Source organism: Pan paniscus, chromosome 10 (assembly GCF_029289425.2).
Source record: "Pan paniscus chromosome 10, NHGRI_mPanPan1-v2.0_pri, whole genome shotgun sequence".
Lineage (NCBI taxonomy): Eukaryota > Metazoa > Chordata > Mammalia > Primates > Hominidae > Pan > Pan paniscus.
Window position 1 is genome coordinate 128865890 of NC_073259.2, and position 12909 is coordinate 128878798.

The window sequence follows — 12909 nt, forward strand, 5'->3', positions numbered from 1 at the left end:
ACACTGCGCCTGGAGTACATCTTGGCAAAAATTTCTCTTGTACTTTTGCATCTTTCAAAAGATCTAACAGAATGTTGAGTACATGGCAGATCTCAATATAAATGTATTAATATTATCAAATCAAGTCACTTCAAATTCAAATCTTTCCATAAGCATCAAACATTTTTATTAACGCTATTGAGGTACAATAACATACCGTAAAATTCACTCATTTTAAGTATAATTCAATTTTTTTTATACCAATCATAAATCCTTGAACCCAGTAAATTATTAACTGGAGGTATAGAAACAGCCAAATTAAGAAAACTATAGGTACAGAAGTTAATTGACATAAAATATCTTACTATTATTGGTGCTGTTGCCATTGAAAGACCCAGAAGAACTATTACTGTCTTTCTCCTTATCTTGATTTTCAAAGTCCATATTAAGGGACCTGTGGAAAAAAATTCTGTAGTTCAGCTGCGGTTTTGCTTACGAGAGAAGGTCAGAAAAGTCATATGACAATGTTTTTAAATGCCAAGGAATTAGGAAAGAAGGTCTCTTTTGAACAACTCTCAAAAATAGCTCTTGTAACATTTTAAAACACAATCTTCAGTCCTTCCAATGTGTCAGTTCAAGAGTTTTCCTGACTGCAGATGAAAGCATCCCAATGCAGCTGAATCTTCCACTCCTATCTCTGAGCATATCATATCCTTAATTACTTCCTTGTGATAAAAGCCTAGAAGGAGAAATGTCAAAGGGCAAGCACATTTTGAGACTTTTACATACCACACAACTGTTTGCAAAAAGGCTGCATCAGTTCACTCTCTCAGCAGTGTATGAGAGCACTCATTTCCCTATACCCTGTCAGCTGTGATTCAACAACAAAAAAAATTTGAGTGTCTTCTATATCTGGAACTGTTCTAGGTACTACAGGGACAATAAATAGCAAACACAAGACTGGATTTTATATTCAAGGGGGTAGACGTAATAGACCAGAAAAATAAGTTCAATACACAGTGTGTTCATGGCAGGTGCTAAGGAGGAAAACTAGGAACTGCAGGGGTTAGGGTTTGAAATTTTAGACAGGATGAACAGGAAGGCCTCACTGACAGTGACTTCAGAGTCAAGACCTGAAGGAAGAAGTCACTGTCTATCTGGGGAACTAAAAATGGCACATCACTTTGATTTAGAATTCTTTAACCAGTGAATAATGTTGTGTACAAAAGCTTGCTCATTTATTTCTTTTTTTTTGTGAATTATCTGTCTAAGTTCTTAGCTAATTTTCTGCTAGTGTTTTCCTGTAAAGAAGGTGTTTGTGGGTGCAGTGGCTCACGCCTGTAATCCCAGCACTTTGGGAGCCCCAGGCGGACAGATCACGAGGTCAGAAGATCGAGACCATCCTGGCCAACATGGTGAAACCCCGTTTCTACTAAAAATACAAAAATTTGCTGGGCGTGGTGGTGCGTGCCGGTAGTTCCAGCTACTTGGGAGGCTGAGGCAGGATAATTGCTTGACCCCAGGAGGCAGAGGTTGCAGTGAGCCAAGATTGCGCCACTGCACTCCGGCCTGGCAACAGAGTGAGACTGTCAAAAAAAAAAAAAAAAAAAAAAGTTGTTTTTTTGCAAAAGAACTTTCTGTTATGATGGTCTTTATCTGCCCTGACAAGTGCTGTGGACATCAGCCACATCATGTGATCACTGAAATGTGGCTGGTAGGACAGAGGAACTGACTTCTAAAACTATACAGCTTTTAGATAAAAACACATGGTAAATCTCTGTGACCTTGGATTTGGAGTAGATTCTTAGATATGATGCCAAAAAACACAAGTAAAAAACAGAGAAAAACTTAAAAAACTTATGTGCTTCAAAGGACACTAACCAAAAAGTCAAAAGACAACCCATAGGATGGAAGAAAATCTTTGCAAATCATGTATCTGATAAAGGACTTGTGTCTAGGATATATAAAGAACTCTTACACCTCAATAATAAAAAAGACAACCTGATTTTAAAATGAACAAAGGATCTGAAGAGACATTTCTTCAAAGAAGATACACAAATAGCCAATGAGCCCATGAAAAGATGTTCAACACCGTTAGTCATCAGGGAAATACAAGTCAAAACCATGAGAAACTGGCTGGAAGCAGTGGTTCACGCCTGGAATCCCAGTACTTTGAGAGGCTGAGGCAAGAGGATCACTTGAGACCCATGTGGGCAACACAGTGAGACCCTGTCTCTATAAAAAATAAAAGAATTAGCTGGGTGTGGTGGCATGTGCCTACAGTCTCAGCTACTCGCCAGGCTGAGGTAGGAGATCACTTGAGCCCAGGAGGTCAAGGCTGATGGCACCACTGCACTCCAGCCTGAGCAACAAAGTGAGACACTGTCCCCTCAAAACAAAACCACCACCATGAGAAACCACTTCACACATAGCAGGATGGCTATAATAAAAAAGTCAGATAACTAAGTGTTGGCAAGGACATAAGGATGTAAAACTGGAACCTTCATACACTACTAGTGGGAATGTGAACTGGTGAAGACACTTTGGAAAACAGAATCTAACCATGTTGACTCCCTGACCTGAGAATTCCAATCTCCAGAACTCTGAAAAAATAAATTTGCTGTTTAAGCCACCCAGTCTATGGGTATTTCATGGCAGCCTGGGCTAATGCAGATCAGATTTCATACCTGAATCCTTTTAAATGTATTGAGATTTGTTTCATGTCCCCATATATGGTCTGCATTAGTAAATATTCCACATACACTTGAGAAAGAGCGTGTGTTCTGTTGTTGGATGGAACATTCTATAAATGTCAATTAGGTCAAATTGATTAAGAGTATTGTTGAAATCCACTGTATCTTCGCTGATTTTCTGCCTAATTATTCTATCAATTATTGAGAGTGGTACTGAAATCTTCAGCTATATTTGTGAATTTATTTCTCCTTGGAGTTCTCTCAGTTTTTGCTTCATGTATTTTGAAGATCTTTTATTAGATACATAAACATTTGTGATTGTTATGTTCTCTTGCTTAATTGACCCCTTTGTCATTACAAAATAACCTTCTTGTCTGTGGTAGTATTCTTTACTCTGAAAGCTGCTTTGTCTTACATTAATACAGCCATTCCAGCTTTCTGTAGATGAGTATAAGCAGCATATCTTTTCCTAACCTTTTACTTTTAACTTTTTTTTTTTTTTTTTAAATCCTAACCACTAGACAACAGGGATTAACCTTTTTTGGCTTTATAGTGTGCTTCTTGTAAGCAGCATATATTTGGGTCTTGCTTTTTTATTCAATTTCACAATTGCTGTTTTATTTTTATTTTTTTGAGACAGAGTCTCAATCTGTCACCCAGGCTGGAGTGCAGCAGTGTAGTCTTGGCTCACTGCAACCTCTGCCTCCCAGGTTCAAGCAATTCTCCTGCCTCAGCCTCCCGAGTAGCTGGGACTACAGGCGCATGCCACCACACCCCGCTAATTTTTGTATTTTTAGTAGACGGGGTTTCACTATGTTGGCCAGGCTGGTCTCGAACTCCTGACCTCATGATCCGCCTGCCTTGGCCTCCCAAAGTGCTGGGATTAGAGGCGTGAGACACCGCACCTGGACAATTGCTGTTTTAAAGAGGTGTGTACACCAATTTCATTGAGTGTGATCAGTGATACAATTAAGTTTGAGCCTATCATCTTACTATTTGTTTCCTACTTGTCCTATTTTATTTCCCCTTAACCTCACTTTGTTTGGATTAATATAGCATTTTTTATGATCCAATTTGATCTCCTTTGTTGTCCTATGAGCTATAACTCTTTGCTCTTTAATTTTAGTGGCTGCTGTAGGGTTTATAGTATACATCTTTAACACAGTCTACCTTCCAGTTATATTGTAACATTCATGTATAGTATAAACACCTTACAATAGTTTATATTTATTTCCCTCCCTCAACCTTTGTGCTACTGTGGCCATGCATTTAACTCTTACATGTTATCTTATAAACCTCACAATATATAATGTTTGTTTATGTTGTCAATTATCATTCATTCTTTCATTCATCTCGCTATGTTGCCCAGGCTGGTCTCAAACATCTGGGCTTGAGCAATCAATCCTTCTGCTTCAACCTGCCAAGTAGCTGGGATTACAGGTACACACCACTGTGCCCAGCTCCAGTCAATTATCTTTTACACAACTGTAAATAGAAAAAAACTTTTATCGATGGATGTTCATTTCTGGTGATCTTAACTCCCTTGTGTAAATACAGATTTACGGCTGGTACCATTTTCATTCTGCTCAAAAGACTTCCTTTAACATTTTTTAGTGTAAGACAGCTGGTGATGAGATGAATTCTTTCAGGTAGTGTATGGTATGTCAAAAACATCTTTACTTTGCCTTCATTTTTAAAAGATATTTTTGCTGTAGAATTTTACAGTGACAGTTTTTTTCTTCCTGTACTTTAAAGCTACCGTTACATTGACTTTTCACTTGTATTTTCAAATCTGACATCACCCTCATCTTTTCTCCTCTGTACCTAACATGCTTTTTTGCCCCCTCTGGCAGCCTTGGGGATTTTCTTTTACCACTCATTTTGAGCTACTGATTATGTGTCTTGGTGTAGTTTTCTTCATGTTTTTTGTGCTTATAATCTGCAGTTTTGAATCTGCAGATTATAGTTATCAAATTTAGAAAAAACTTGGCCATTATTTCTTCATGTATTATTCTGTCCCTCCCTTTCTTCTCCTCTTTCAGGGACTCCATTACCCATACAGTAGGCCACTGGAGGTTTCTCTCTAATGTTCAATGATAGCTCCATTATGATCTTTTCATGTTTAAAAAAATTATTCTTTTCTGTACTTCATTTTGGATTAATTTCCATTACTGTGCCTTCAAGTTCACTAATCTTTTCTTCTGCAGTTTCTAATTGCTGTTAATCCCATCCAGTGTATTTTTCATCTCAGACATTGTTGTCTTCATTTCTGAAAGTTTGATTTCATTCTTCTTTATAATCTCCATGTTGGCCAGGCACAGTGGTTCACGACTGTGATCCCAGCACTTTGGGAGGCTAAGGTGGGTGGATCACTTGACGACAGGAGTTTGAAACCAGCCTGGCCAACATGGTGAAACCCCGTCTCTACTGAAAATACAAAAATTAGCCAGGCATGGTGGCACAAACCTACAGTCCCAGCTACTTGGGAGGCTGAGGCAGGAGAATTGCTTGAACCCGGAAGGCAGAGGTTGCAGTGAGCTGAGATCATGCCACTGCATTCCAGCCTGGACGACAGAGCAACTCTGTCTCAAAAATAAAATAAAAATAATCTCCATGTATGTATCTAACTTTTTGTATATATGGAATACAATTATATCTGTTTTGATGTACTTTGCTCATACTAACATCTGTGTCAGTTCTGGGTCAGTTTTGATTGACTATTTTCCTCATCCTGGGTCATGTTTTCCTTTTTTGCCTGTCTGGTCATCTCTGCACGTATGCTAGACATTGTGAATTTTACCTTATCTAAATATTTTTTATTCCTATTAATTTTGAGCTTTGATCAGGGATGCTGTTAGATACCTGGCTTTAATTTATTTTTGTTTCCATGATTTATTAGGTGGGTCTGAAGCAGTGCTCAGTCTAGGGTAATTATTCTCTATCATTGAGGCAAGATCTGAGTACTCTATCCAATGCCAAATGAATTGTAAGTTTTTCCAATCAGGCTTTTGGAAGCAGGTACTCTCCCTTCTAATCCTTTCACATTATTCTTTCCTCCACTTTAGGTGATTTCCACATATGCATACACTAATTAATACTGTGGTGAGGCCGGGTGCAGTGGTTCACGCCTGTAATCCCAGCACTTTGAGAGGCTGAGGCGGGCGAATCACGAGGTCAGGAGTTCGAGACCAGCCTGGCCAACATGGTGAAACCCTGTCTCTACCAAAAATACAAAAATTAGCCAGGTGTGGTGGTGGGTGCCTGTAATCCGAGCTACCCAGGAGGCTGAGGCAGAATTTCTTGAACCCGGGAGGCGGAGGTGGCAGTGAGCCGAGACTGTGCCACTGCACTCCAGCCTGGGCGACAGAGTGAGACTCCAACTCAAAACAAACAAACAAACAAAAAACAACAAACAAAAAAATTGGGATGAATGTTCAAGGATTCTGTGTAGATCTCTGGGTTTTTTCATTTTGCAGCTCTCTTTTCTTTTGTACTCTGTTCTATTAACTCTAGCTGCCTCTAGCCGTCTCTTTGGACTCTCAGTTCCATCTCTTCAACTTCAGAAATCTTTCTCTCTGCACCATGAGTGGAAACTATCTTAAGATAGTTTGACAGGAAAATAAGTATGACGGGAAAACTATTCCTCAACTCTCAGGAATACTGTCCTTTGTTGTCTGATGAAAAATATCTTGAAAACTGCTGTGTTATGAGGGTTTACATGTTTTTGATTGTTTTTAAAGTTGTTTCATGTGGGATGGTAATTCAGTCTCTGTTTCTCTATCTTGGCTGGAAGTACAAGTGGCTCTAGGTAGTTCTTTTAAATAGGTCCTGAACTGGACAGATTTTTAAGTGAAGGAAAAGGCCTTTTAAAATTTCTTGTTCATGTCCCTGGGGGTACCAAAACATTGATGAGTTTTATCCCTTTCTTTAGGAAAGCAGAGGATCCTATCCTATAATGAAGAGGTAGGTCATAATCCTTCCTGGAAGAAACTTAACCAAATGACTGGGCTCAGGTCACACTGATAATGATCTTAACTTCGTAGTTTCCCACCTCTATGACTCAAAATTTCTTACTGGATTTGAAAGACTTGCCCCTCTACTAACAGCCTGACTCTAGCTGCCACTCTTGTTTCCCGTACTTTCATTCACTAAAACTCCCTTCTCTGTTACTGGTACCAAGGAAGCCTCAATTAGAATGGGGGGTCTGGGGAGGATAATCTATGAAGTAGAGACTGGTTAGTTACATGTCACCCTGTTCTCATATAAATCTGGCCAACGAACTGTTTAGCAAACTGTTCCACTGGAGGGCTGCCCCAGTGGGTGACAGCTCCCCAGGAGGACCAAAACACAGCGACTTTTAGATGTGGTGGACTCCCTGAAACATGGTTAAGACTCCTCTTCTGAAATATGGTCAGGTGTCTGATGTGTTGGCTTTCCTGGGGGTTTTTTTATTTTAAAAAAGCCTTGGATTTTAGAAGATTCATATACAGTATTTGAGACATATTTCTCCAGCCATCAGAGGAAGACACATTAGCAGAGATTAAAACGTACACTTACTGCTCATACCTCAGTCACCCTTAGAGGAATAGCTATGGCAACTGGCTCCTGAAAAACTTTTTCCTATTAATTTTAATTAGTTCCACAACAAACTAGATGTAATATTTTGCATATATTTCCCCTGCCAACGCACCTGTGGTAGTTTCTAGTACATGGTTTCACTTCTATGATCTTTTAAGCTTTAATTCATGTTTTCGCACAGCAGAGCTAACAATGTGCAGGACCTAAACTCTAGGGTTGGTGATGCATTTAATGGGAACGTCTCTGGAGTCAATGGAACATGAAGACTGCTCCTTCCCTGTGGGCATGTTTTGGAAACACATGTATTAATTTAAATTGAGTTTTTCAAATTCACTTATGAATGGAATAACAATAACTACACTTGTTATATTCTGCTTCTCAGAATCTGGTGACAGCAGGTTAAATGTGCAGGAATTTTTATCTACATCTCTACCCTTGGGGCTACACAGATTGCCAGCTTCTCTTACTTTTTCTGTTGGCATTATATCGCTATTCTGGATTGGAAGGTTGCCAGTCATCTCTTTGGTTTAACCCTAGGCACAGCTGCTACGGAGCCTCTCCCATGAGACTGGGTTAGTGAGAATAGGTGCTGAGAACCCCCTGCGGGACAGGATGAAGGGTTATATAACTCAATTTCAATTTGTTATTAGTTGAGAACTATATATAACTCCATCCTGGATGTTTTAAGGCAAGATTTTCCCCTTTTTTCAAATACAGCTGCTCCTTGACTTACAATGGAGTTATATCCCAATAAGCCCAGGTAAGTGGAAAAATCTCAAGTTCAAAATGCGTTTAATATTCATACATCTAGGCCGGGCGCGGTGGCTCACGCCTGTAATCCCAGCACTTTGGGAGGCCGAGGCGGGCGGATCACGAGGTCAGGAGATCGAGACCATCCTGGCTAACACGGTGAAACCCCGTCTCTACTAAAAATACAAAAAATTAGCCGGGCGTGGTAGCGGGCGCCTGTAGTCCCAGCTACTCGGGAGGCTGAGGCAGGAGAATGGCGTGAACCCGGGAGGCGGAGCTTGCAGTGAGCCGAGATCGCGCCACTGCACTCCAGCCTGGGCGACAGAGCGAGACTCCGTCTCAAAAAAAAAAAAAAAAAAATATTCATACATCTAACCTACTGAACATCATAGTTTAGCCCAGCCTACCTTAAACGTGCTCAGAACACGTACATTAGCCTACAGTTGGGCAAAATCATCTAACACAAAGGCCTGTTTTGTAATAAAGTGCTGAATATTTCAAGTAACTTACTGAATACTGTACTGAGAGTGAAAAACAGAATGGTTGTATGGGTACTTGAAGTATGCTTTCTACTGAAATCATACTGCCTTTGTACCATCATGAAGTGGAAAAATCTTAAGTTGAACCATCATTAAGGCAAACCATTGGTAAGCTAGGGATCTTCTGTAGCAGAAAGTAGTGGTCAACTTCAAACCAGTTTTAGCTGGTCCATTTTCTTAGCATCTAACTGACAAGAACTGCAGCAGGGACAGGAAAGCCTTAGGCAGGAATGAGGTACTATCAGATGGTGGGGGAGGGTGGAGGAGTGGTAAGGAGAGCAAGCATTCTTCTTAGTTCTCTGTGTAATTAGAAGACTTTGAATTTCTCACTGCCTCACACAAGCTTAGCTAAAATCAAGCCTTGTTTGGTTGTTAGAAGCAGACCATGGGTCACCGCTGCACAAAACAGAAATGGGGCAAAGTGAGTTAGTAGGGCCTTACCTATTAGCTCAAGCTGGGAAGATTCAAATCTTCCAGCTTTATACAACAAGATTAAAGGGCCTGGGCTTAGCAGATCCCATGCCACTATGACTGGGGTCCGGTAAAGTTACTCACACTGCACAGGTGACAGCAAACTTAAGCTGTTTAAATAAAGCCTTTGCAAAAGACTCTGCCTCCAAAGCTATCCAGGACTATTTTCAATTATAGGCCTTTAACTTAGCTTATTTGGTAATTTATTAAGTGCATAGACATCAGATTGCTAGGTTGGACCTAGAACAGTTTGCTGCATCTTCATAGAAGACTACTCTTCATTCTCTTCCATCTTGACCTGCCTTCACAATCTTGTTATTGCTATACAGTAACATATAATATGATGTTAATATAACGTTATAAATATACATTCCATCCAAATTGTATCCTGGCTTTTTGGCAAGTCTAGGTACTGAAATCAATGTTCAGGTCAGGTGTGGTGGTTCATGCTTGTAATCCTAGCACTTCAGGAGGCTGAGGCTGGTGGATCACCTGAGGTTAGAAGTTCGAGACCAGCCTGGACAACATGGTGAAACCCCGCCTCTACTAAAAATACAAAAGCTAGCTGGGCCTGGTGGCGCACACCTGTAATCCCAGCTACTCAGGGGGCTGAGGTAAGAAAACTGCTTGAACCCGGGAGGTGGAGGTTGCAGTGAGCTGAGATCACACCACTTCACTCCAGCCTGGGCAAAAGAATGAAACTCGGTCTCAAAACAAAAAAACAAAAAACAAAACAAGAAAAAGAAATCAATGTTTAAATGATCAACAGAAGGACTTGAGCTATGGCTTTTTCATCACAGACAACCATTTACCATCACAGAAAAAAAATCCATCCAAATTATAGCATATTATATGCTTTTTTTTTGTCTTTTCATCAACTATGACTGAACAGGAAGTAGTTATGGGTCAAGGTGTAGGAGGTAAACAAATGTCCAATTATTGATACTTACATAGAACCTACACTAAGAAAGAAAGACTAAGAACCTGGTCAGGAAGAAACAGTCTCTGACTCAGCAGCTGAGAACATCCGGAGGGTTAAAATGATGATAATAGTTAAGCTTGATTGAGCTCATACTGTCAGGCACTGTGTTAGGTGCTTTACAGGCAAGGTTTCTTTTGATTCATAGAAAAACTCCATGAGTGGGGTGACCACAAATTCCAGCTTATGCCTGCTGCCTTGGCAAAATTATGAAGGAAACAAAAATATTTCACCCAAAAATATACTTCTTTGACATATTTCAGATGGTTTTCAGAAGGGCTGGAAATACAAGAATAGCTGAGAGAAGCTGTGTGGGGCAGATTTGCATCTGCAGAGAAAATATGCATTGATGAGGTGGAGGCATTTCTCTGAGGCCCTACCTTGTCCAGACACAGGAAAGATTAATTGAGAGTCTGACACCTTAGAAGGTCAGAAAGAAACATATTCCATCTATTCTCTCTCAGGGCTGCGACCTGTGAGGTTTCATCTACATGACAGGACCACCTGTGCTAGCTGGGCCTCCTCTTCTCTCTCTCTCATAACCTGTCTTACCACCATAACCTGATTTACCACCATAACCTGTCTTGCCACACTCCAAGCCCTCATTCTTTCTGTAACCTCAAGGTGGTATAAAAGCATCAGCCATCTGGCCATTTTTTTTTTGAGATCTTATATTTTCTAAGACTTTTGTGCACATTAACAAATCTGTATGCCTTTTCTATTAATCTGCTATTTGTCAGTGGATTTTTCAGCGAGGATTCAGGGGGCACAGAGGAAGTTTTCCCTTGGCCCTGTTACACCAAGTAATGGGCTCACTGCTTGACGTGCTACATCTTTCCACATTAGTACATACTGCTTTTTTCTCATAAAAACAAACAAAAAAACCTACAGAGTATTTCTCCCCAAGTAAACTTGATCTGGTATCATTTTTAGATAAGCTGCACATGAGCTATCTTACTACAGAGAAATATTAAGACCAGCAGGCTTTATAGGTGAATGATATGGTTTAGCCTTGAACTGGGTAAGGTCCAGATGGCCACTGACCCTGTCAGCTAATTAGTGTCAGTTAGAATGACAACTCATCAACATTCTTCAACTTTAAATTGGGTGTAAGTATAAATTCCAGTTTGGTGTTTTGGTCACTTTGATGTACATTTCACATGAAGTTTATTACAGACACTATATCAAGAAGTATATTAATATTCTGTGAGTGCCTTAATAAGATTTTAGTGTGGCTGAGGTAGAGATCTGGTTATATTTGCCCTAAATTTGTTTCAGGCTAGAATTAATTCAGTTGCAAGGAACAGAACTTTAGGAAATCAACTACTCATTTCTTTATGTCCTAGAGTGGATTAAAAAGGATTTTCTGAGGAAGATTCTAGGCCTGCCTTTAGGAACTTCCACTGCCTGCCTCAGGACAAGGGGAAACATGGGCTTATATTTAGGTATTAGGTTCCTTCATTCTGATAAAAATACGAATGCACCATGAGTGTTGTTAAGACAACTAGGTCTGTATTTAGCTGGCAACAGAATACATTTTTGGGCTGCTGCTTTTATATATGTATGTATGTATGTATGTGTGTGTGTATATATACATATATATACACATATATACACACACACACACACACACACACACACATATATATATATTTTTTCCTTTTTGAGATGGAGTCTCAGTTTGTGGCCCAGGCTGGAGTGCAGTGGCGCAATCTCGGCTCACTGCAACCTCTGCCTCCCAGTTCAAGCGATTCTCCTGCCTCAGCCTCCTGAGTAGCTGGGATTACAGGCATGCATCAACACGCCTGGCTAATTTTTGTATTTTGAGTAGAGACGGAGTTTCACCATGTTGGCCAGGCTGGTCTTGGAACTGCTGACCTCATGTGATCCTCCCACCTTGGCCTCTGAACATGCTGGGATTACAAGCGTGAGCCACCGTGCCTGGTCTGCTACCAATATTTATTAACAGATCAACATTCAAGAATAACCAGTTTAAGAATTAACCGCCCATTCATTCTCCAGATATTCCAAAATATAACCTTAGACCACACTTAGCAGTAAGATGGTTATCTAAACAACAACATCCTGTTGCCCACTGTGCACCTTCAATTTTGGCAAAACTGCTTTTGCTGAAATACATTTTCATGCAATGCCACCAACTTATATTGAAGGTACTATAATTCATTCAACAAACACTTATTTGAATGCCTACTGTGAGATGAATGAAACTTAACATTATATCCTCTTTATGAAGGTCGTTAGGATAAAAGTCTGTCTGATCTTAAGGCCAAGAACAGTTGCGATTCACCTGAACAACTGAGTTCTTTTGATGGAAGGAAGCTGAGTTTTACATTCTTTCTTTTTAAAGCTGGCTGCTACAAAGCTTATGGTGGTCCTTGTGAACCACTAGTAACAGGGGTGCTGGCATTATGGTATGCATTTTTACATTTCTTTTTTGGCTCTATTTTGTCTCCACTCATACTTTTAGTTTTCTTTGGCCCCATTTTATCTTTCTTTGAAGTAACTTGCAAAAGTTAGTACATGCTCTGAAATTGGGCAGTGCAGAGCACAAATAAACAATTGTAGGAAGCAAAATGGAGGGGAGAGCAGATCAGTTTATTGAAAGTTATACTCGTTCATCCATTTGCATTCTGATACCTGAGGACACTGTGAATACTGGAGGAGAAAAGCAAATTGGAATTTTAAACCTTAACATTATTTTTTTCTCAGCTCCAGAAAGGAGTGAAAAAACGAAAAAATAATAAAATTTTAATTTATAAAAAATTTTAAAAAGAAAGTTTTTTGATAATTCTACTATTGAAAGTGAGTACAATGAAGCGGGGACTCACTGGTTCAAGGTAAACATTACATGGTTAAACTTAGGTTAAGTTAAATATGTGTTCCTAGAAAACTTACAGTG

At 39.8% G+C, this 12909-nt stretch overlaps 1 protein-coding gene across 3 annotated transcripts in view; it reads right to left on the reverse strand.

Moving 5' to 3' along the window:
- SPPL3 (signal peptide peptidase like 3) overlaps window positions 1–12909 on the reverse strand; it is a 138356-nt gene that overhangs the window by 27939 nt on the left and 97508 nt on the right. For 2 of the 3 annotated variants that reach the window (XM_034934655.3, XM_055096258.2), the window contains exon 3: window positions 345–433. The exons of the other annotated variant lie outside the window; for it this stretch is intronic. In XM_034934655.3, coding sequence (XP_034790546.1) covers window positions 345–433 — 89 coding nt within the window. The remainder of the gene's footprint in view (window positions 1–344; window positions 434–12909) is intronic. 3 annotated transcript variants of the gene reach the window in all.